Below are 24,643 nucleotides of genomic sequence, written 5' to 3' on the forward strand. Positions count from 1 at the left end.
CTTTTTACAATGGATTCAAATATCTGCCGATGAATCCTCAAGCGGCAGTAAGTCTGAGACACCATCAGAACTTACGCTTTACTGGCAGAGCTGCGATTATCCGAGCAGGCCAAATTCTTCTCAGCCTCAGGCACCTCACAATTCCAGATGGTTGGCAGGTTGATTGGCGAAGAATGCTAGCTAATGCAAAGGGTGACAGTCGCATTCTAAATGAATTAAGCTAGACGTGATGCTGTACATGCACGTTAAGGAGGTCCATCATGACAATCAGTAAGGGGTATGTATAATCTTCATGATAATGATCCTTCGACGTTGACTCCTGAAAAGTCCTCTCAGTACCTTCGTGGCGACCAGGACCTTATGTATCATACAAGGCTGTATTGCGATGCCGACTTAGTGCTAAGATTTCCAGGGCGCTAATTGCAGTGAGAAATAATATTCAGAAGAGCATCTCCAGAGGGGCAGGAAACAAGGTAGCTTATTCACCTGCCACGCGGGGGATTGCAGAATAGCTTTCCGTACTTCGTACTTTATTTAGCGTTGTCCTTCTCATAGTACCTTACTGAAAAGCCTTGACTACACCTAGGCACTCCGTAGTACTTTCATACTAAATTGCAGAAAAGATCTTTTAATGATACATAGGTAGAGTCTTCCTTCCAGTCAAAATGCTTCTCTAAAGGAGGAGCTTGTATCAAGGGTTTCTTCTCCACCCAGCCTCTCACTCACCTAGGCTCCATGAGTTCATAGCCTCTGGACAAAGAAAAACAGTAGCCTACCAGCGCTTGAATCACACAGTTGACCCACCAGGCCTTCTCCACCACAACGTCAGAGCTGCCGGCTCTTAATTCTAGGTTTAATTCTTCTTTCAGCTCTCCAAGTCCAAGCTTTTTGATTTGGTGGTGTTTGCTTTGGTTTGTGCTCTCCTCTCCGCCAAACCTGTGATTATTATCATCATCGTATCACTGATTAGAGTGATAGCTGCCTATCTCACTTTTTCGTTCTATCTGGTGGTTATCTATGCAGCTTTCTGCTTTCCACTCCCTACAATAATCCATTGACATACCCCCTCTTTGCTTCGCACGCATACTCTCTCACACTCTCGCTTTTCTGTCTTATCACCCCATACGCAGAGAGAAATTATTGTCTTATCTGTTTGTGGGTAGACATTACCTTGTCAACCATTACTACATCCCTCTATTATACCTCAAATTTCCCTCACAATTCGAGCAGAAGGTAGAGAAAATGTCATGGCAGCTGCCCCGCTAGATAGCTCTAGCACCCCGCCTGACGCTACTCTATCCACCGATTCGACGCGTCCACACGGCGATTCCATGGAAGATCTCGATCCCCAGTCCACCCGGAAACGTCCGCGTCTCGACAGTGGAAGCGGTGTTGTTGAGTCGTTGTCGATAGACGAAGCTGCGATTTCTCGAATGTCCAAGCCGACACCGGCTGCTCCTGCCACGCCCGGAACGACTGATCACGACGTCCCTGCGTCGACTGCCCCCGCCAGCAGAGTGACCATCAATGTGAAATCTCCCACCTCCGATACCATGGCGACTGATTCCTTAGACACTACCGCCGAGCATCCTGGCGCCGGTCCGCCTAGTGCTGCTCTAGCCGCTGATTCTCCCAAAGTCGTCTCGATATCGTCGACGCCTGCACAGAGTCCGGAGATTGAGGTGGCCGACTTGGAAGACATGGATCAGGACCCCAACACTTCGACGTGGAGAACGCTCGGTGAAGCTTTGCAGGATCCTGTCACACCAGAGGTAGTGCAGCTCCAAGGTCAGCCGCCTTTGAGTGAAACATTTCCGAAGCTTCGAGAGGCCGATGACCTACGAGAAAACTTGGAGGGGATCGGCTCAATCATCGAGAAAGGTATGCAAGGTGTATTTGATAATTTTGGCGCGTGTTTGAAGTTGCTCGGAACTAACGGAGCTTGTCCGGGCAGGAAGTCAACATGATGTCGGCGTTTTCTTAGCCGTGAAGCACTGGTTCGATGAGATTGCGCCGAGCTTGGATCAAATTACTGATGAAACTTACGTGGATGACCGAATCTTCTGGGAAGATCTACCCTTGCTAGTGGAGTCATTGCTTCGCAGAGGGTAAGCAGTCCCCTTGGAACACCAGACGTCTGTGATTACGACGAGGCGGCAGAACTCTTCTTTTGCTGACGATAATTCACCCATTATAGGCAGCCTCTGGAGCCTGACGATGGTCAAGGAATTTGGTTTTGCTTGGAGGAATTCCTGATCAACTTTGCATTGCTTGGCTTTCGTCTGGTGCGCTTGGATATCCTAACCTTGACGCAACTGGCCGAGAACATAGATATGCAGGCCGTGGATCTTATGTCAAGGGCATACTTGCAAGCGTTGGGCTGGATATTACAATTACACGGCATTCCCTTCTATCGCGCCATGGAACGCGCCCACGGTTCCGAGATCGTTGATCTTGTTGTTCAGCTTAACATTCGAATTGCGTTCCTTCCAATCGGTACGATCCACCTGCTATCGAAGTATGCTGCTTGCCTCCTGGATCTTGTTTCTAGACCTCAATGGTCGCAGCTCTCTTCTTCCTTAGTGCACACCCTCACTATCGTGCACAACATGATGGACTCCGGGGTCGAGCAATGGAAGATCCGCGAGGAGGAAAATAGCGCTGAATCTGCGTCGTTCCCTCTTTTTCTGAAACAGGTCTATCAGTTCGCTCGGGACATTGATGGGAAGTATCAGGTTCACATCGCTAAGAAGTCACCCTGGGTCACAAGCGACGCAAGTGAATCGATCCTTCGGTGCATCTCGGGTATCTATCTTGCCGTCAGCCGCGATTCGAGTTTCACATCGCAAGTCGCCAATGACCTCTTGATCGAGCTCCCTGAGCATATCTCCCAAGATGAGCGTGCCTGGATAATTTATTATGCTTGGAGGGTTGCCGTACTGCAGAAGCATATCAAGGATGGCCGCATGGAGTTGAGGGTTCATGGCATAGAGACCATGCAAGCGGATCTCGTCAACGTATGGCGGCAATATATCCAAAACAATCCCACAGGCACCGAGCACCCGCTTGTCCGATTCCTCGTCGGCTTCCTGAGGGAAAATAAAATCGTCGATTACATTGTCGGCGTCGATTCGCACCCTCAGCTCATTAGTCGGAGTGGAAATATTGTCGGCTTCCTGATAGTTACCTCTACTTACGGCGACATAGATACGGATACAATCTGGAAGACGGTGACAGAGTCACAAGACCCCCGGACAGTATCCGAAGTACTTGGGATGCTTACCAGGACATTCCACATGCATTCAGCCTTGTCCTCAGCATTAATCTATCTGTGCGCCAAGCTCCTCGAGCTACCCCTGTCTCGGTTTGACGCACGGATGGTGGAGTTCTGTGAACAACTTCTCTATCAGGTCCGTGAAAAACAGGGCGAGAGGAGTCGACACGACGTGCTGGACGCATCACATATGGATGCTGTTCCTCTGCGTTTGTGCGTGCGCCTCATTCGCGAGAGTGCTGCATTCGATGAGTTCTCGGTAGAGCACAAGGCTTTCTTGCAGAGATTTGCGAGCTCGCAGCTGAGCTCGTTTATAAGTGTCGGGCTGAGTGAAAGTGACAAGATGGAGACGTACGAACGCTGCATTCAGGATATTGCTGAAATGAACCAGTTTACTGTCGGCAGCATTCAGGCCTTGAACGCTCTCCTTCCAGGGTACGATACGCAGGAGATACGCAAGCTTGCCACAGATTTTGATCTTCCGGCCCTGGTCATTGCCGAAATGGTTCACACAGTGGACATGAAGCAGACGGACTTTGGCGACTCCTTTTCGAAGACCGGATTCATATCCAGGATTCAACTGCTTGCCCGCATTATTGACAAAGTCCCTGATTCTATCACAGCGGACCTGGCTGATGTCCTTTGGGAAAAGGTGCTCGTGTCCAAAACACTGGTGGAACAAGGCCGCCGAGCTGTGTGGGACATGTTGTGCGAGCACATGAGACGCAGCCCAAAACGCAATCCGTTCATTGAACGGTGTACCCAAGAATACCTTCCAAAATTGTCTCCTAATGACTACTCTCCCGAATTGCTCGCATTCGCGAAGCAAGCGGTCAATTACGAGGTCCGATTCAATCCGCCACCGATCGCTAAAGAGAATGAGGTCGTCTCAATTCCCGGGCTGGACCGTATCTGGAATTTCATTCTCACGGCTCCACCGGGCTCAATCGAAACAGACGCCACAAATTTTGCGATCGAGGTCTACCTTGATCACTCTGTGATCAACCGCTCTCCGCGATCGGCCGTTGAGGCAACTCATATTGCTTTGGTGGATCGTTGTGTTGAACAGCTCAAGTCTGCCGCGGCTCATTTGAAGCCATCCATTGGTGACACCGCCAATGGGACTGACGAGTCAATGGCAAGCGACCTCAGCGGAAGTGAAAGCCGAGCCGACGCAATACGTTTCAGTCGTTCACTGCTCTTTCTTCGCCAGTTTCTCCAGGGGCTACGGACTAGGCCTCAATATAGCCCGCCGCAGAATTCACCCCCGAACTTGCCTGATCATCCGGTAAAGGGCGAGCTGATTGAAATTCGGTATCAAACATTCAACGGAAGTGCTCAAAGTAAATTTCGATCGTTACGAATTGGAGACCTGGCTACCGCAGCTGAGCTAGTTGAGAAACTCGAGCAGCTCACGGGATTCTCGAAATTTAGTACCATTACAGGGGGCCGACGTCTGGATCTTCTGGAGAAACCTGATCTCACAATACGTGAGATGAAGATCGGGTCTGGGCTGCTCCTAATCCGGAAGAATGCTGACAGCCGCGAGGTGGCCTCGACTGGTAGACGCCCGTCACTTACCCCGGTAGATTCCGAGGTACTCAAACATTTTGATGACCTTTACGACCTTCTCAATCTTCAGGACCACCTGGCTCGAGAGGTGAGAATTCTTTTTTGGCCTGGCGTGCGTTCCTTTACGATTCCGTTGCTTACTCTGGCTATCGCAGATCTATGACTTTCTCGTTGTCTTTCCGCCTCAAGAAAGGGTGATTGAATTAGTCAAATCTTTGGAAAAAACTGAGGAAGACATCTTCCCAGCGGACAAACCGTATAGCCTGCTTTATTCTGCAAATACCCTTTCGAGTTGCTTGAGAGAAGAAGCATTAGAGGTTGTTCCAATTACCCGACCTCGCCCGTCGTGGACTGTGCTGATATCATCGCAGTCGGCTCCGGATCAGGCATTTGTTTCTCACAGCATCCGTGTCGTCGTTTCTGCCCTGACACGTCCAGAGGCGCCTGAATCATTGCCAGAGTCTCCGACGAAAGTTCAGATTGCCGCCAGCCTTGTTGAATGCCTTCTTCACGCTCTCATGGGTAAGCTGACTTGGTCATCGTCTACCTTGTACTCGTCAATGCTGACCGCTGCATAGTGAAACCACCTGTAGCCGCCGACTCTCTGACAATCACCAATTCAGCCCAGCTGGTGCAACGATTGGAGCAATTAATTGAGGTCGGACGGGGAATGCCCTCGACTTGCCTGTTCGGAACCCAACTTCAGAGATTGGTTTGTAACTGCTTTGCCGTGCTCACTGAGGGTTCCTTGCGCGATCACAAATTCTGGGAAGTCATCAAGCAACAGTCACAGTTAGACTGCCTCCTTGTATCCCTCCTTTTGGATGAGAGTCGACAACCTATTCGCAGAGAGATAATCGAACGTATCGCCGTCGCCTGCAGCCCGTCCAAGCTGGTCAGGAAAGCAACAAAAGCGGTCGATGGCGAAATGCAAGATGCATCGGACACAATGGCCTCCGAGAACCCGGTCAGAGTTGATATGTTGGCAACTATCTGGGATGCTTTTGTGAAGATCATGCCGCAGACTCTGGAGCATGCTGAACAGTCCCAGGAATTTTTCGACATCGCTCACCTCGTGTTCCAATCAGTCGCGGAGCAATCACCTAAGGACCTCATATATGGCAAGTATCTGAGGCAGTGGAGCAGCGTCATGCTAGGTCACAAGACACAAGAGGTCAGTGAGAGTCCCGTCATGTATCCGCTCTCCGCACTAACTCTTGGGAAGTTCGTTGGACGTGAGCCCGTGGATCACCTTATTCTGGGATTCTGTCGTCTTTTGAGATCGTGCCTGGATTTAGCTGATTCGAGCAATACTGGGGTAGACTCCTTGTAAGTTAGCTGGATCAAATGCTCAGTTTCCGACCCTCACTCACCCTCCTCTTATAGCGACCTTGCTGAGAAGCTCATTGAGAATTACCTTTTCCCCAACCTATCCGAGGAATCGGACAACCTTATCGTTCCGCAGATCCCGGTCATGCACACTCAGACCCGCCAAGAGCTCTATGGCATCCTCAGTCTATTGTGCAAATATTCTGAGGATTATTGCACGGTAGTTGATTGTGTCAAAGAGCTGATCCCTGGAGGTACAAATTCCAGTTCCTGGCACATGCGGCCTTGGTCTATTGTGATACTGATCAACTGTTGCGATCTGGCAGATTATACATACTCCTCCAGCTGGTGTTTTGATCGGCACAAGATGATTCGTGCTCCCGAAGGCTATGCGGGACTCAAGAATCTTTCCAACACCTGCTATTTGAACTCTCTTCTAACCCAATTGTTTATGAACATTCAGTTCCGCGATTTCATGCTGCAGCTCCACCTTTCAGACGCGGATGCTTCCCAGAGGTTACTTGCTGAAACGAAGAAGCTCTTTGCTTACATGCAAGAAACGTGGCTCAGGAGTGTTGATCCTCAAGGACTGGTAGATAACATTCGAACTTACGACAACGAACCAATCGATGTAACGATTCAAATGGACGTCGACGAATTCTATAACCTGCTGTTTGACAGATGGGAGGCCCAGATCACGGGCTCCGAGGACAAAAAGAAGTTTCGGTCTTTCTACGGCGGCCAGCTGGTCCAGCAAATCAAGTCCAAGGAGTGTCCTCACATCTCCGAGCGTCTGGAGCCTTTCTCCGCCATCCAATGCGAGATTAAGGGCAAAGCCAGTCTCGAGGAGAGTCTACAAGCCTATGTCGAAGGAGAGATAATGCAAGGAGGTAAGCGACTTCGGGAGAAAAAGGTTGTGGGTTGGCCGCCATTCTGACAATCCTTTCTAGATAACAAATACTCTTGCACATCCTGTGGGCGGCATGTCGACGCCGTTAAGAGGTAGGCTGCAATTGGCGTTCCGCGGTAGCACAACTGACGCTGACTTCTCCGTATAGGGCCTGCTTGAAGGAAGTTCCGGACAACCTAATTTTCCACCTTAAGCGCTTCGACTTTGACATGATCACAATGATGCGGAGCAAAATCAATGATGAATTCCGCTTTCCTGAGCACATTGATATGAGCCCATTTAAAGTCGAATATCTTTCTGACCAGAACTCGGATGTCCAAGAGGACGTCTTCAAGCTCGTCGGGGTCCTGGTTCACAGCGGAACGGCCGAGTCAGGGCACTACTACTCATATATTCGGGAGAGACCTAATGCAGGAGGTAGAGGCTCTTGGGTGGAATTCAATGATTCAGACGTAAGCAGGTTCGACCCATCCAAGATTGCAGATCAGTGTTTTGGTGGTTACAACGACTTGGTCCACTCGGCCTCCGTGAACCAAGTGCGATTCAACAAGGTCTGGAACGCTTACATGCTCTTCTACCAACGCATTTCGAGTATGGAGTCGGAAAAGTTGCTGTACAAGCCTTCCAAGGCCGACCATCCAGTGCATGTGTCGTTACCGGTTCCGCTAGCAAACCACATTGCGATGGAGAACGAGGTCTTTATACGAACATACTGTCTTATGGATCCATATCATGCCTTGTTTGTCCGACATCTCCTCTCCCGACTTCATGATAGGGAGATCACGAACAAGAGACCTAAACTGGATCAGGATGTGGTCTTCATCGCATTAGATACCTTAGAACAACTGATCGCGAGAACCAGGGAGCCTCTGGGTCTCGATGTTCTCGTCTCGGAGCTCATGGGAGTGATCAATGAGTTGCCAAAGGGAGCTCACAGAGTGCTCGAGTGGGTGGTAGATCGATCAGCAGGTATTCGCAATCTGGTACTGAGAAGTCCTCATGCGTCAGTCCGAGACAGTACAATCAAGATCATTATGCGCGCGCTCGAAAAGCTTCAAGAGCTCCGTGAGGCACACCTTGACGACCGTGCGAAGGAGAAATGGCACATGCGATACCTTGATGGATTCGAGAATGTGGTTGCCACTCTAGATGGGCTGTGGCCCGTTCTCCATACTACCAGCCGTTCATGGGACGATTACTTCACATTTCTTCTGTCTCTTGCCAACCTGGGAAGCTATGAGACAGAGACGATCTTGAATAGCGGGTTTCTACTCAAATGCCTGGAAATTGTGTGGCTCGATCGAGAAGACTCAAAAAGGTTGAAGCGTCAATATCTGTCTTACTTCAGACTTCTCGAGAAGGGCAGGAAATTCTCGCACAGGAGACTCATGGATCTTTTGGCATTTCTGTTGACAAAGGTTGATCTCACTGTGGCCCCAACCTCGGATGACGAGCGACGCTCTTTACCGAGTGGCAAGTTTTCACTTACGGTCACAGAAAATGTGTTCGTTCGTTCTCTCGGGAGGGATCGCGAGCTATCACTGCTGAAGAAAATTCTTCAACCAAATCATAATCCTCACGCTTCTATGGCTATTGTCGGTCTTTTGCTGGACTCGGAACCTGAAGCCGCTCTAACGGATCCGCTATGCAAGGTCCTGGAAGACGGGCTCAGGGTTGAACCCGCTGAGCTGTGTGCACCGTTTCTGGAGGCGACTTTGGTTCTTTGTCAAAGGAGTCCTGATGAGAACAAAATCATTACGCTCATTGACTTTGTTGCCAAGGGCATTGAGTCAATCAACGATAGTGGCGGTAGAGAGCATCTCGCATTCTTTACAAGCTTGCTGACAAGTCGAAATGAACGTCTTGGCCTAGAGAAGAATTGGTTTCTAGCGCAGATTGTGGACAAAATACCTGACTGGGCTCCGACTCTACTCGTCTTTCCTGACAAGACGGTCAGAAACACCACTTTGGCGCTTCTACACCAGATACTCTTCAGCGCAGAAGCAGAAGACATGGGCCCTGATTGGCAGTCACGACATGCCGAGATCGCAAAGGAGCTCGTGCGCAACAGTGTCGAGAAGCTAAGAAAGACATTTTTGACTGGGCCTGCCAACAATGTGGAAGCGAGGGTGATCGAGTGCGTCAAGGCCGTCATAGATCATTGTTTGGTTACGTATTTTGATGACAGCGAAGAGGACCAAGAGATTGTCCGTCAGGCGCAAGGTTCGTTTCCCCCCGATTCCATACCTTCATTGCCCCTCTACTCTAGACCGTTGCTAACCATTTACTTGTAGCCGTTAGCGCAGCCATTGATGAGCTATCTGTGAATATGCCAGAAGAATTGGCTTCCGGTATGCTAATCTTTTCTCCTTGATCCCCTGTCAACATCTAACCCTTGATGGCAGTTTCTGATTTACGATCTCCAGATGAATGGGAAGAGAATTCTATGCTGCCGAGCGATTCGGAGATGGGAATGGCAGGTTCACCGTGAGCAGCCGGGCGACGCAGTTGATGAAACGCTGTGATTGAATCACATATGAGTGACGAATTTATGACCAAGTTCTACATCGGACTTGTAGACTCTGCATTTGTCGGCGTTCGCTTTCCCGTCCAACAAACGAGAGCAGAAGCGGGCGTTGGCTGTTTGGCTTTGTTTCGGGCGACCATGGTTGGAGTTTGGCACTTCTCCGTGACCTTTTCTCCTTTATCTTCCAGCTTCCCGAACTTGTGTTACGTGATGGTGATTGTTCTTTGAGACATCGCAATGACGAGGTTCCATGTCGAGTGCGTTCAGGCGTCTTTGGTTGTTGTACCGACCTTACTATACACCGTTTCTAATGCGGAAGGTCGGATGCTGTGGAGCAGATTGAGCAATGATCTCAGCTGCTACTAATATAAGAAAAGTTTTAGAGGAATGGACTAGAGCTATGGAAAGTTCTTTGAATCGACGTCTGTGTTATGGGCGTCTGATTTTTTCTTGCGGAAACTATTGTACATGCTATTGTAAGGATCCTTCGTAATGGATGCAAGTATCTGCTCCCTACGGAAGCAGTGATATCCAACCAACCAGCAGTCAATGACCGAGTGAAAGCGGGTTCTCGGAGATAGGTAGGCTTTGCAAATCCTAGTCGCTTTCATGAGACTCCCTTCTGCAAGGACCTGATCGCAAGCGCCCGCGCTCGTGATCCGTATAAACTAGTGGGAGACGGGCAAGTGTCTGCCTCAGACATCCTCAAACTCTTCGTCATCCTCGTCAGACTCCTCCTTTTTCACATCAGGCTCTAGTTTGATCTTCTTCGCTACCGGTCCATCGTCGGCGGGTGTATTTGGCGTGCCCGCAGCGGTCTGAGGCGCACTTGTTCCGGAATCCGTGTCGAACTCGCGCTTGATACCGACCGGGGCAGAGGTGGGTGCACTGGTAGGCCCGCCCATGACCGCTGGAGAAGCAGTGTCGCTAGCGGAGACACCGCCGACGTCTTCGAATTCCTCGTCGAATTCGTCGTCTGAATCGTCCTCTTCGGCGCTGCTGGCGTCGCGTTGGGCCTGCAGGGCTTTCTCTCGTTCCATCTCGGCGTAGTATGCGGCAACCTTGTCGTCCAGGTCCTCGATCTTGGGTTTCCGGTCTTCTTCCTCCTTGATTTCGGACTTGATGGCGCCGTCTGTCTCGGTCTTGATGTAGTTGACGTTGCCGGCGGTCGTGGAGACGGTCGAGTGGGTGTGCCAGACGGGAAGAGCGTTTTGCTTCTCGAGGGCGGCCTTGCGCGCGGCTTCTTCTGCTTGCTCGGCGGCGCTCTTCTCCTCGGTGGAGGTGAGGGAGATTTCCAGCGCGGTGGCGTCCGTCTTGAGGTTGCCGCGGACGGCCTCTTGCTGTTTTGAGGGGACGACGATAGCGGCTCTTGTTGGGTTTGTTTGTTGGTTGCGGATGACGTCGACCTTGTGTTGCCATGCAGTCTCGAAGTCGTTGGGGGGGATCTCGACCGTGTCGATCTGCTTGAGCAGTTTCAGCATGTTATCCAGCTGGGCCATGAGCTTGCTGTTCTTCTCGTGTCCCGTGCGATCGATTCCCTCGGCTCCTTTGACGTCCTCTGTTCGCTCAAGGATGGCCCCGCAATTCTGGCATTCAAATCCCTCGTCCGAGTACAGGCTGAGGACATCCAGCTCCGTCCATTCGGCACCGCAACGCAAGCATACGTATTCCTTCCTTTCCTCGCTTGGTGTGTATTGAGCTTTGATTGTCGACGTTAATCTCGAGACCTTGAACTTGATTGCGTCGACGACGGGATGTAACGGGATATAGTAGTATTCACGGTTGACAGGCCGGGTTGACCCATCTCGAATCTCGGCTCGTGTGCTTCTGCACGGGGGAAAAGTCAATCATGTCAGCTTGTTTGCAGGTCCAATTAGTCTGGTACTGCAAGCGAGCCATACACCGCGATCAAACGATCTTCGCGCAACTTGGCGCACAGTTTCCGCAGGTCCTTCTGCTGCATGCCGAGGAGGAAAGCAAGATCTTCCGCATGGAGTCTACATCAGGTAAGTGAGATGAATGTCAGCCATGTATAACCAGGCTTCCGACACTTTTAAAGCCCTCGCGAAAAAGACGTACACCGAGTGGATGAAGAGCGCATCGACTATGAGAATATGGCGAGTCTCATAGAAAGCCCGGACCACGGTCCGGATGAGAGTATTGGCAAGATCCATCCCAGAGGAGATTGAGATCTATCGAGTAAATACAGTAAACCTGTAATTACCTCGCGGGTCTCGAAGCAAACACGAAGGGGAGCGGCGCAAAGATTCTTGATGTCACCGAAGAGAGCTTTAACGAAAGACGAGGGACATTCTTTTTGGTCCAGACAGCCAAAGAGGCCAGATCGGATTTAAGGAGGGATGAAGGGGTGAAATAGCCTGGACGCAGCCTTAAGACAACAGAACTGCAGAATAGGGACAAAGGAGCGTGGTAGAAGAAAAGGTTGAGGCGAGTTCGATGTGAAAGGCTGGAACCAAAGAACATGCCCGAGGCACCCACTGTTAGTGCCTGAGGCGCCAAAGAGCTGCATGATTCGGGAATAGTGCAATCGATCTCCCGCTAGTCCCGATCTGGTGTAGCGCATCTCAGACGTCAAATCGCAGCCAAAAAAGGTCAAAAACGCTAATGTAAAGCCATTTGGATACAGCAGAAGTCTCTTCATGCGCGCCTACGTTTCCCTGCGTCAGTGCTTGTCTGGGTTTAGTTTATCCCCCAGGAACCTCACGATAGTCACTCCATCGCTACGGAATACTAAATTAGTCGATTTTACGACGGCGCAACGGCAATTCGGAACCATAGTGTCATTACAGCATTGGCAAAGACGAAACTCACCATGGACAATAACGAACGAAGAGCTGAGGGACCAGGAGAAGCTGGTGAAAAGCGTAAGAAGAGGAATATGGGAAGGGCAGAATGGAGGTATGTTCGCGCACGGAGATGATCCACCAGTCGCAGCTGTCATCGACTAACCTGGCAAGTCGGCACATGGTAGACAAGAGAGCGCGCAATGAGGAGCAAAACGAAGCCAAACGGCGCAAGATTGAGAACGGCGAGGAAGTGTCAGGGCCAATCTATGCGACGCATTTCGCGCCGGAAGATATTGAAAATGAGCAGCGGCGGCCGAAGAAGAAGGTTGCCGTATTAATTGGATACGCTGGGACGGGCTATCATGGAATGCAATTGTACGACTCCCGGACACCTATGGGACTTAAGGCTACGATATTGACTTGTACCCAGGAGTGATAAGGAAAAGACCATCGAAGGAGATCTGTTCACCGCGTTCGTTGCGGCAGGCGCCATCTCCAAAGCCAACGCTGCCGACCCTAAAAAGTCGTCCTTGGTCCGATGTGCGCGCACTGACAAGGGCGTCCATGCGGCGGGTAACGTGGTCTCGCTGAAACTGATTGTTGAAGATCCAGATATCATCAAGAAGATCAACGAGAAGCTCTGCCCCCAGATCAGAGTCTGGGACATCCAGGTCACGAATAAGGGATTCAGCTGTTACCAGATGTGCGACTCTCGTGTCTACGAGTACCTGATTCCAAGCTATTGTTTCCTGCCGCCACATCCCAGCACATATCTTGGCAAGAAGATTGTCGAGCTTGCTGAGAAGGAAGGCGACCTGGAAGCTTACAAAGCCCGACAGGAGGAGGTAGCTACCTACTGGGAAGATGTCGATAATGAGCGTATCAAGCCTATTCTTGATACCTTTCCTGAAGATCTCCGCAAGATAGTCGAAAAGGCTCTGTACTTTGATGAGGAGAAAGCTCCAGAAGACGAAGATGCTGGTCAGAAGGAGGAGTCGCAACAAACTTCCTCGACAGGCAACCCTGCAGATTCGGAACAGGCCGCCCAAGACCAAAGCACAGAGGCATCGGCCGAAGAAGAAGCCCGCAGGCGGCGAATCTACGAGGCTGTCAAGAAAGTGAAGATCGCCTACACTGAAGCCAAACGCGCATACCGTATCCCCGCCGCCCGTCTGGACCGCCTGCAAGCCACACTAGACAAGTACGTTGGCACGAACAATTTCTATAACTACACCATCCAGAAGACATACGGCGACCCGTCTGCCAAACGCTTCATCAGGTCTTTCAAGGTAGACCGCAACCCGATCATCATCAACGGCACGGAGTGGCTCAGCCTCAAAGTCCACGGCCAAAGCTTCATGATGCACCAGATCCGCAAGATGGTAGCCATGGCGACAATGCTGGTCCGAGCCGGGTGCGATCCCCAGCGCATCGTGGACTCGTACGGACCCACCAAGATTGCCATCCCCAAGGCGCCGGGACTGGGTCTGTTGCTCGAACGGCCCATCTTCGACGGCTACAACAAGAAGGCAACCACCACGCTGGGCAAGGACCCTATCGATTTCAGCAAGTATCAAAAGGAGATCGACGAGTTCAAGCAGCGTGAGATCTATGATCGGATCTTCCGCGAGGAAGAGCAAGCGAATGCGTAAGTCTTTCCACAATCTTCCCGTTCTTCGAATCAGACGCTGACAACCGAGCAGGTTCTCTGTCTTCTTCAACCATATCGATCACTTCGGCCAGGAGACATTCCTTTACATCACGTCGGGGGGTATGGCGGCTTCCAAACCGCCCATGCCATCTACCGATGCGACAGAGGCTGAACAGAAGGAGACCAGTAAGCCCAACCCGAAATCTCAGAGAGAGGCCCTTGCTGCTGTGGAATCCGAGTCAGATGGTGAGGGTGCAATTGGTGAGGAGGGCGGTTGAAACTGCCGTATCGATTGTCCTGGTAAAAGTGCAGAGGAATTTGTTAGATGGAGACATACTTCCCTCCCAAGCATAAAGATGGCATTCAAGTGTGTTCGACAGTCTCTATAATACAAAAGGACCTACAAGGTCCATACCATTGAAGTGTCAGGAGATTTTTCGTAGCATTACACTTATGCCAGTGTGGAAGAAGTCTACGTATCGTCAGATTTATTCTAGTATTCGGCCAACAGGCCCTGATGATACGCAGCATATAAACGAAGTTGGGGCCCCAAAATTATTCCAGTGACAGCGACGTGACCCTAACGCAGAAGAACAGCGGATGCAAGTTAATTTTGACTATCAACGCATGAAAGGAAAGACGCTATGTGTCATTAATTTACGGCGGAATGTAACATGGAAGAGATCGCGACAGAATCCTCAATACGGAATGCTTGATGTCAGACCCCAGAAGCCGAGAGTAGAAGTGACACGACCAGGGGATTCAGAACAAAAGAGAAAGGGCCAAGTTGGACACCGACGCCAACGTTTCGATCAGCACAAGTCAAAAGGAAAAGAAAGAGAAAGGAGAAGGCATGTGCAATAATCAAAGTTTCTCAAAAATAGACAAAGGACAAATGGCTTCAGAGAGACAGTCAAGCGGAAACTGTACCAAGAGCCGCAGTGAGAAATAGAAAAAAACTTGTGTCGACATGTATTTAGAACATCAACGAACGTGCCTTCTGGCGCCGAACGTCCGCACTGCGGATGTCGGGCTGAGACTGCGTATGTTTATGCCCTGGTCGTGGTGATGCCGGCGCCGGCGCCGGCCCCGTCGTCATTCCCGCAGCGGACACCACATCTTTTTTTGGCGGAGGAGGTCCATGAGTGGAGAATCGGTCTGTTGTCTCTCTTCTGGACTTCATGCTTCGTTCGCGCTTGAGGACCAATTCCGTCCAAGGCTTGATCTGACTACTTCCAGAAGAGCTGCCCTTGCCGACAGTCTCAGCCAGGACCTTCATCCATCCCTCCTTGTCCGCTGCGCTGTCAGCGTAAAAATCGATCACTTCGCCATTTCCGAAGCGTATACGGAACCCTTCTTCCACGAACATGTAGCCTTCTTCCTCTTCGGCGAACGCAGACTTGCGTCGCCCGCCCCCTTTTGTGGTGGTCTCTTTCTGGATTAGAGATGACCTGTCGTCGATCAGCTTAGCAGCCTTCGACAGGTTGATCGTGGCACGGGGTTGGCGGGTGGTTTCATGGTAAGCCGTCAGCTTGGAACCTTGAAGCTTGAAAAAACGGCGACGCCAGTACTGGCGCAAACATGATACATCAGTACAGACTCAATACAAAGTTGGTCGGATGAAACACTTACCGGGCAATCTCCACCTTGCTGAGAAAGGAATCCTTCCCAGGTGCGGGCTGAAGCGGCCTCCGCCTCGCGCATCTCGCGGATGCATGCATTCATACTCTTTGGCATGTCCTCGTCCTTTCCGCCCTTGGGCTTAGGAACGAACAAGAGCTGCAGTTCCAGTTTGCCAATCTTGTATGGAGGGCGTCGTTGGGAGGCTGCACTAGAGGTGCTCTTTTTGCTCTTCACGCTGCTTGGTTGCTCGTCGACCGCCCATTCATTGAAGCAAGCCACATCGACAGTGTACGGCCGACCGAAGGCATATTTCTCGTGGTCGCTCAGTGCAACGTAGGCCCGTCCAAAGCTGCCGTCACGAGCAATAAGAGTCCTCAGTCTATCCCAGACGCCAGCATTTACGTCCTTACTCTTTTGTTGCTGGGAGGCAAGTTGGTGTTTCATCTCCATTTCCTTGCGCTTGCGCGGTGAGGCAAAAACTCTGCTGAAAGTGGACGCCTTCTGTCTCGCAGGCGACGCAGGGGCAGCCGGTTCCTGAACTCTGAATTTAGCATCGTCGACCTTCATCTGAAGTGTGAGCTGGAATTCGAGGTCATTCTGTACAATGAGCTCGAATTCTTGTCCGATCGGTGCTGTTTTCCCGAGTTCCAGCCAAGCAGTGGTGACGCAATGAAGGCCATTGTCCAGTGTAAGAGCAAAGTACGATCGCTCGCCTAGTCCTCCCATTTAGCATTGGTTTGTCGCAGGGACAGAATAAGGGGGGGAGGGGGTTTGTTTGGTTGGAAGACAAGCGAATGGATACTCACCCTTGGGAAGCGGCAGATCAAGGTATTTCATCCCGACGACCTTGACAAACAGGCGGCCACGCTCCTCACCGTCATCCAGAGCACCATCCAAGGTGGGTTCATTCTCCTCAATTGGTGCGATGGATTCCTGGACGTTGCTCGATTGACCTGGAAGGGGTGGCACAGGGCCTGCAACCGGCTTCTTCTTGGGGATACCACCAGACATCCTCATGCTCGGGCGGCGAGGTTGTCCGTTCCAGGGTACCGTTGTCCATGTCTGTTGGCTCGCTTTTCGCGGTGAGGGCGCTGGAGACCTCACCATACGCGGGTCGGTCGAGGTTTCGCCAGGCGTGGGCGCCGATTCTTCATCACTGCGATTGCTAGCAATGACAACCTTGGTGTTATGCCTCATGAGATAACCTCTCTGTTTGGGAAATTGTCTGTCAGCTGGTGCTCTAAGGGCAATACATGGGTTCCTTGGGTCCTGAGGGTTATGGGAATCCGGGGTAGAGGTAGTGGGCGCTGAAGCAAACAACTGGGCTAGGGACTTCTCAAACGCAACCTTTTGGGATTCGATGACTCGGTCAAATTCCTTGTCTAGACCCATGCCGAGGCTCTCTTCTTGGATGCTGAATGGGATATCCAACTTAACAAAACTGGTTTGCCGCTGCGTGAGATCCTTGTTGGGCGCAGTAGAGGCCGTCAGGTGGGCAGACTTATCACCAGACTCTGACGCGGAGTCGTCAGGGGATGAGAGGTCAGATTCGTGGGATATCTGCTTGCTCAGGGTAAGCATCGACGGGGGCTGCTGTCCGCTGACCTTGCGACGCACTGCCGCCATCGAATCTACATCCGCCGGCGTAAGGGAAGGGCGTGTCTTGAGTCCATTGGGTGCCTTGATAGTAGCAATGGGTTCCGGTACACTTTCATCGGAGGAGATCTGAGAATCATCATCTTCTTCGTCAATCGGGTGACGGATCACTGAGTCGGGAGTACATGGATCAGAGCCCGACTCATTTATCTCCGGGGTCATCGGGCGTCGTAAGGATTCCGTGATTGCTGCCATTTTTGGAGAAGGGAGCTCTTGATCGCCAGAGTTATCGGGTCCATCTACCGCCTCCTCGGATCTTTCCATGGGCACGGGAGTTGCCTGGCTGTCGTTGGATCCTTGGGACTCGCGCTTTTGGAGCTTGGAGTTTTCTCTGGACAGCTGAGAGGACTGGGCGCCATCAGTAGCATGTTTGTCTTCCAAATCCTTGAGGGACGGGTCAAGGGACGGGAGGATTTCATCGTATTTGGGTATATCGTAGAGATCATCGTCGTGCTCTTCACGTTTGATCACCACGTCAGAGTCCGAGTCTTCATAATCGTCGTCAACGTCATTATCGTTCTCAAGTGATGGAATGGGAACGTCTGGATCATAATTCATGTAATGGTGGGGACTAGATGCGATCTGAGACTCGTCCTCATCATACGGATCGTCGAGGAAGCTATCGCTTCTGCGGAGGTCTTTCAAGATGGAGTCTCTGGAGATTCGGGGCATAGGAATATCAAGTTCGTCGGTATCATGCTCTTCCACATCCTTAGCCTCATGATTGTCCTGGTCCTCCGTGGCATGGTCGGGCCCCTCGGATGGCTTGTCTTGTACGTCAGTAGCGTGCTCCTGTTCCTGCTTGGCCCGTTCATCCTTGCGGAGCATCATCAAACGCAGTCTGTCCTCCAATGACATGGATGCACGGCTCAATTCACTGATGTCCGACTTTGTACATGATGCAGGAGCGGGGGGAGAGGGAAGAACTCTTTTACCACCACTTCCCAACTCGAACGCTGCTGCTAATTTTCCAGGAGAAGAAGAGCGAGGAGTGACAGGTTGCCGACCCGCACCAGGCAGGGGAGGCAAAGGACGACGCTCTCCGTTCGAATCCAATGACTCTACACGAGAATGCTGGAGAGGCAGTTTTTGCTGTGAGGGAGTCGTAGGGCCGGGACTGTGGGATTCGTCATCCTCAGTAAACGGGTCATCATCCTCCTTCACGAGCTCGTCGTTTGCGGTGGAAGGACTCATATAGCGCCAATCCTCGGGGAGTACAACGGGGGTCTTTTCAAGGTCCTCCAAAGAGGCATCGAAGCTATCGTCGCGGTCAAGCGAGGACTCGCGATCGAAACTGACGTCAACCTCATCCTCTTCCGAGTCATAGCTTCCGTCGCGAGACTCCGAGGCGATTGACGAAGGGTCTGGAGTAGTCATCTCGTACTCATTCACCTGAGGAGGAGCAGCATCAAAGGTCACGCTTTTAGGGTACCGATTACCAACGCTGTCGAAATCCGACCAGATCTCGTTCTCAGGATCGAAGCCGGCCCCTTTGACGCCAAATCGACTCGCACGAGACAAGGAGGATTTGGCTGGAGATGCCTGGTCTTTGCTTGGTGATGGAGGTCGGGGTCCTGGTTGGCGGTCATCACGATTTTGGGGCTGCTGGGGGGCCGAGTTGCTTTGAGACTGTTTCTGTGGCGACCTACTCGTCGCCAGTGGTCGTTGTGGAACATATACACTGGCCGGATCGTACTCTTGGTTACGTTCACGCAGCATGTTGCTGTTCTTCACTCGAGATGCGCGCTTGAGATTTTCCAGGGATGGACGCTTGGATGCCGAATACGGTGAGTCTGGATCATATGGGGCCTGGTTCTCGGAACTCCTTGGGAAAGGCGAGCCCGACTCACGGCCTTGCCAGAAGAGGCGTGGCGAGGAGGAAACCTCGAAGTTCGAGGCATCACTGTTTCTCATGGTCTGCGCAATCACACGTTAGGTTCTCTTGCAAAGACTGCGCATAAGGACACTTACTTTAGTGTTTTGATTCCACACTGGTGAGTTACGTCTTTGAGCCACTGGGCTTACTTCGGATAGAGGGCGCTGCGCTGAGCCACTACCCATCCTGAGAAAAGACAACGATCACCCAAGGATGGCAGATAGCACAAAGAGCACAAAGGGGAATTCCAACGCTGTGGTTGATGTATCAGCAGATGTCATGTTTTGGCACAGAGCATAACAAAGGAATGGCCCGTGCAACCCCAGGATATATCCCTTGCACGAAGAACGCGCCCATACCTTATTCTGATAAACAACAACAAATGGCGAATGGCGCTTCGATAACCAGCAGAAAGGTGATGGACTAACTTTGAGGATATTGTTCATACAAGTCGTGGCAGATTCGTCACAGAGGGATATTCATCAAAGGATCGCCAATTTGTTACTGGTGGAGTGAACAAATACTGCTACTCCGATAACGAGGAGATATGGAAATCCAGATGAGCAGAGATCGTCAACGAATCGGGATGTGGGACAGATGAGTTGATAAGTGAGAGGATACCACCACATCCACCGCGTAAAGAGAAAGGAAGCAACAAGAGCACGAAGACAACAAACACGAGGGTAGACAAAGCACCAAAAAGAAAAGAAAACAAGCACGAGGAGGATCTGTCGATTACAGAGGAGAAGAGAGGACAATTAACTATGAAACAGGATAAGTAAGCCGGGTGGATCAGGAACAAGCATGATATCTGTGCAGTAAATGCAGTTACAGAGGGCAGCAGATGTTGACATTTTGAGCGGCGGGTGTCTCCATAGCAACTGTGGCGGCCTGGCCGCCTGAGAGCCTTACGGCCTTGTTTCCAAGGTTCGGCCTCCGATCCCCTTAGACTTATTTGGGGCTAGCGTGGTTTCGAGACTGGACAAGCCGCAAATTTCCAGGAAAGTTTCAATCCACTCTTTAGATATCAATATCTTCAGCACAGGTTTTTGCAGGAGCACTCGATCTTGTCGACTCGCCGTCACAATGAATCGACTAGGCAGACTGGCTCTGCCTCTGCCTCCTTCAGTATGTCTATTTTGCCAGTCTCGTGCAACGGCGCCACTTCCGTCGTCGTTGCAGGCTACCCGTTCAATGGCCACTGCGCGACTCCGCCGCAGAGTCGCTCGGATGACTCTATCGCCAGATGTCGCCAAACCATCCGTGAAGAAAACTCGGGGAGACAGGGAACGTTTTGGGCCTTTTGCGGGGATGAATCAGACAGAAGCACGAATTCGCGACACACCGAGGGCAAGATCTCGAGCAGCTCAGAAGCGCTCTGGAGAGTCCGAGGAGGATTCCCAGAAGGAAAGCCCGTTGTATAAGGCGTTGAAGATGCAAACAGCATTGGCACCTATCCCGTACGGTCGTCGCGCCGCCATCAAGGCTAAGATTGCCGATATAACGAGCTTTGATCAGTTTCCACTCCTGCCTATCGTACGCAATTCGATTACTTCCCAGGCTTTGCCCGGTTTGATCGACGTGACACCGACACCAATCCAACGTCTTGCCATCCCGAGACTTTTAGAGGAGACAAAGACGGAGAAGAAACCAACGAAAGCGGACGATGACGAGCCTCAGTACGACCAATACCTTCTAGCAGCAGAGACGGGGTCGGGCAAGACACTGGCGTATCTACTTCCAGTTGTGGACGCAGTCAAGCGTGAAGAAGCCCAGGACAAAGAAATAGAGAAGAAGGAGCAGGAAGAGAAAGCTATGGAGAGAGAGGAGAAGCTGAAAAGTAAAGCTTTCGATATTGAACCAGAGCTTCCGCCACTTTCAAATACGGGCAGGCCAAGGGCGATCATTCTAGTGCCCACATCCGAGTTGGTGGCCCAGGTGGGCATAAAGGTGAAAGCACTGTCTCACACAGTCAAATACCGATCCGGAATGATATCCTCCAATCTCACTCCACGCCGCATCAAGAACACACTATTCCACCCTGACGGAATCGACATTCTCGTCGCCACCCCTCACCTCCTCGCGTCCATTGCGAAAACAGAGCCGTACGTGCTCAGCCGGGTCAGCCACCTGGTTCTCGATGAGGCCGATTCGCTCTTGGATCGGTCCTTTGCCCCAACAACCACAGAGATCATTAGCAAGGTTGCTCCTTCACTCCGCAAGCTGATTCTGTGCTCCGCCACTATCCCTCGGAGTCTTGATAACCTCTTGCGAAAGCGTTATCCGGACATCAAGCGGCTCACGACGCCTAACCTCCACGCAATTCCTCGTCGCGTCCAGCTGGGTGTGGTGGATATCGAAAAGGATCCTTACCGCGGAAACCGCAGCCTGGCATGTGCCGACGTCATCTGGTCGATAGGCAAGGCAGGCGATTCTGAACCAGAGGGCCCTTACGCGTCGTACGTTGCGCCGAAGACCAAGAAAATCCTTGTCTTTGTGAACGAGCGCGAAGAGGCAGACGAGGTGGCTCAATTCCTTCGCTCCAAGGGCATCGACGCGCAGTCCCTCTCGCGGGACTCTAGTGCTCGAAAGCAAGAGGAAATTCTCGCCGAATTCACCGAAGCACCACCGCCTCCGACGCCCGATGAAATCCTGCTGGCTCAGAAGCAGCGCCGTCACGAAGACGCGATCCCATTCGAGATGCCCGAGAAGACGAACCAGGGTTCGTCCCGTCGCCTCGCCAACACCAAGGTGCTCGTCACGACCGACTTGACTTCCCGCGGTATTGACACTCTTGCGGTCAAGACCGTCATTCTCTATCACGTCCCGCACACAACCGTTGACTTTATTCATCGGCTCGGCCGTCTCGGCCGTATGGGCAAGCGTGGCCGCGGTGTTGTGCTGGTCGGTAAGAAGGACAGGAAGGACGTAGTCAAAGAAGTTCGCGAGGGTATGTTCCGCGGTCAGGCTCTGATCTAACGGACTCATCCCGTCAGGACAAAGATTGTAGCATTGTGTATAAATCATTGGAACAGGGCAAGGCGTTTGGACATGGGTCTCGGGCAAGGGAACGAATACCAGGATAGACCATCGGATCTGGGTATATGTATAATACTGTATATTTACAACATCACATCATCCTAACTCATCAATGGCGTTCTTCATGATCTCATCGACGCAAACCCTAGGCTTAATGTATATTTTCCTTTCAAACAGGAACCTGCTCCCCAACCGACGCCCAAAAATCACACCTTTCCTTCAAAAAGGACGTCTCCGCAGTCGCAAACCCACCCGGAGTAATCACCCACTCCTCCCCCGTCTTCTCGAGAACCGGCACGCCCGCCTCCGACGCATTCGTCAACTTATGCGCATTCGGATCGCTTGTCTGGAAGAAACTCCCAAAAGCGCCCGCGAAGCCGTCATAGATCAACGGGTCAGTCCGCTGGATCGAATTGACCTGGTTCCACTATTCTCAGTTAGTATGCACTCATGTGTCGGGAAGTGGTAATCGATAATGTGGATGATGATAAGAGGGGAACGAACATAGATGGTATCGCTCGCGTGCTTGGCCGGCGAGATAGTATATTCACCTAGATAGCCTCTCCGCTTCGCGGTCGAGGCAAGCCAGTACGCCGGACAGGCGAGGACAAGATCCCGGTAGACCAGGCCCGCGCGGACGAGCGTCGTATTGTACAGGTCGATTGTCTCGGTTTCGCCGGTGGGCGGGTAGTACTTTGATTCGAGGAGAGCGATGTGCTCGGGGGCGAGGCCCGGCAGGAACCCCGTCAGCCAGCTGTGGAAGCTTGCAGCGGAGGAGTTGAACCCGGCGGTTGTGGCTGTCTTGCCCAGGCCGGAGGGGATGAAGTTCTCGCCCTCGTGGGAGTTGTACATGCCGAAGACGAAGTGCGTTTTGAGTTTGCGGCGGGCCACGGCGGTGGTGAGGGTCTCGTGGAGGAACTCGCCGTCGATGACGGGGGCCCAGGTGAAGGAGCTTGTGTTGTAGGTGTGGCCGGCACTGATGATCAGGTTTGCGTCGCGGATGGTCTGGACGTCGACGGATTTCAGGCAGGCGAGGGAGTCCGTGGCGTTGGCGCAGCCGGTGAGGGTGACGAGCTGGTCGTAGATGGCTTCTGCTTCGGGGGAGTCGTAGGCATAGGTCTTTGGCCAGAAGGGCGAGCTAGCGAGCGCTTTGTCGAAGAGCTTAGGTTGATTGCCCCGTCCGTTAGCGAGGACCTGGGCCACCACCGAGCCTGCGCCGGCGGATTGGCCCCAGATCGTCACGTTGTGAGGGTCGCCGCCGAAGTGGTGGATGTATTTCTGCACCCACTTGAGGACATACTGCTGGTCCAAGAGGCCGGGATTGAGATCAGACGTTTGAGAGCGCTTGATCGCCTTGCCTGGAAGGAACCCAAACGCATTGACCCGGTAGTTGGGGTAGATGACCACATAGTCATTGAGGTCCGTGACGTTCAGGATTGGATATGAGGACGGAGGTAGTGTAAACGAAGCGCTGCCTTGGATGAAGCCACCACCGTAAAAGACGACCAAGACTGGTCTGGAAGCCGACGAGGGAGCGGCTGTGGCATCCCACGGTCGTGAGAACAAGCCAAGATAGAGGCAGTCTTCGGAGCCATTGACCGTGCGTTGCGGGCACATGTCAAAGCCCTGATCGGTGTCATAGACGCCATTTGTGATCTTTACAGGTGGCTGGGGGGCTCTAAACCGGTTCACCCCTGTTGGAGGCGCTGCAAAAGGGATCTTGCGGAAGTATGAGAGATTATAGGTAGAGTCATATTTGCCCTGGAACTGCCCATAGTCCAGCTCAACGAGGGGTTCTTCGTAGGCGCTGGAAAGCGAGAATGTCAGCAAGAAGCAAAGAGCAAAGATATAAGTCATTGTGATCGCCATGGCTATAGACGACGATCTTACCAGGTAATGGCATAGGATACAACTCCCGTAGGGACCAGAGCATCTCTTGCTCATTTATATGGCATCTTGGCGCAGCAGCAATACTGGCAGGTTCTCGGTATGAGACATACCGAGATCAGATCTGAAGACCTGGCGAACAAATGAAGGTTGATGCCAAGTTAGATACCAAGGTCGGGAAAGGGAGACGGACCTCTTCGCGATTGGTGCAGTTATATTTCCCATGTTCGTGAGGAATCATGCAGAAAACGTGGAGTGCCGCAAAATGCGGGGAAAATGCAAAAAAGAAAACCATAATGTCCTTGAGTGTAGGTTTGAGGTTGTGAGATTGTGTCATTGTCCAGAATTCTGGATATGTTAGATAACTGCATCTTGTACAGGATAGCGGTATGCAAAAAATGAGGTCAATTCATGAAACCATGTCTACAAATGCAATATGCCGTGTCTTGGAGCGCCATCCCCCAGTAAATCCCTGATCCCAATATCGCAATG

At 51.7% G+C, this 24,643-nt stretch overlaps 6 protein-coding genes across 6 annotated transcripts; 3 read left to right on the forward strand and 3 right to left on the reverse strand.

Moving 5' to 3' along the window:
- Positions 1 to 1,247: 1,247 nt before the first annotated feature.
- Positions 1,248 to 9,576, forward strand: Aud_000842 (putative ubiquitin C-terminal hydrolase; the record flags this gene model as incomplete). Its single annotated transcript, XM_043286346.1, has 13 exons — positions 1,248 to 1,881; positions 1,955 to 2,108; positions 2,198 to 4,934; positions 5,002 to 5,163; positions 5,218 to 5,368; positions 5,425 to 6,020; positions 6,072 to 6,175; positions 6,233 to 6,429; positions 6,502 to 7,065; positions 7,126 to 7,177; positions 7,234 to 9,308; positions 9,380 to 9,436; positions 9,491 to 9,576. 13 exons carry the CDS (start codon positions 1,248 to 1,250, stop codon positions 9,574 to 9,576), a joined length of 7,569 nt encoding a protein of 2,522 aa, XP_043142281.1.
- A 731-nt stretch (positions 9,577 to 10,307) lies between these two features.
- On the reverse strand, positions 10,308 to 11,786 carry Aud_000843 (putative transcription factor TFIIE complex alpha subunit; the record flags this gene model as incomplete). Its single annotated transcript, XM_043286347.1, has 3 exons — positions 10,308 to 11,439; positions 11,514 to 11,609; positions 11,692 to 11,786. 3 exons carry the CDS (start codon positions 11,784 to 11,786, stop codon positions 10,308 to 10,310), a joined length of 1,323 nt encoding a protein of 440 aa, XP_043142282.1.
- Positions 11,787 to 12,445: 659 nt separating this feature from the next.
- Aud_000844 (pseudouridine synthase PUS2) lies at positions 12,446 to 14,348 on the forward strand (the record flags this gene model as incomplete). Its single annotated transcript, XM_043286348.1, has 4 exons — positions 12,446 to 12,531; positions 12,591 to 12,794; positions 12,850 to 14,067; positions 14,123 to 14,348. 4 exons carry the CDS (start codon positions 12,446 to 12,448, stop codon positions 14,346 to 14,348), a joined length of 1,734 nt encoding a protein of 577 aa, XP_043142283.1.
- Positions 14,349 to 15,046: 698 nt separating this feature from the next.
- bud4 (putative GTP binding protein (Bud4)) lies at positions 15,047 to 19,410 on the reverse strand (the record flags this gene model as incomplete). Its single annotated transcript, XM_043286349.1, has 4 exons — positions 15,047 to 15,640; positions 15,703 to 16,406; positions 16,500 to 19,266; positions 19,321 to 19,410. The coding sequence occupies 4 exons, from the start codon at positions 19,408 to 19,410 to the stop codon at positions 15,047 to 15,049; spliced, it is 4,155 nt and encodes a 1,384-aa protein (XP_043142284.1).
- A 901-nt stretch (positions 19,411 to 20,311) lies between these two features.
- mrh4 (ATP-dependent RNA helicase MRH4) lies at positions 20,312 to 22,204 on the forward strand (the record flags this gene model as incomplete). Its single annotated transcript, XM_043286350.1, has 1 exon — positions 20,312 to 22,204. The coding sequence occupies one exon, from the start codon at positions 20,312 to 20,314 to the stop codon at positions 22,202 to 22,204; it is 1,893 nt and encodes a 630-aa protein (XP_043142285.1).
- A 229-nt stretch (positions 22,205 to 22,433) lies between these two features.
- Aud_000847 (putative carboxylesterase) lies at positions 22,434 to 24,133 on the reverse strand (the record flags this gene model as incomplete). The annotated part of the gene is made up of 2 exons (XM_043286351.1): positions 22,434 to 22,691; positions 22,769 to 24,133. 2 exons carry the CDS (start codon positions 24,131 to 24,133, stop codon positions 22,434 to 22,436), a joined length of 1,623 nt encoding a protein of 540 aa, XP_043142286.1.
- Between the last annotated feature and the right edge of the window lie 510 nt (positions 24,134 to 24,643).

Source organism: Aspergillus udagawae, assembly GCF_001078395.1.
Source record: "Aspergillus udagawae IFM 46973 DNA, scaffold_1, whole genome shotgun sequence".
In the NCBI taxonomy this organism is placed as follows: Eukaryota; Fungi; Ascomycota; class Eurotiomycetes; order Eurotiales; family Aspergillaceae; genus Aspergillus; species Aspergillus udagawae.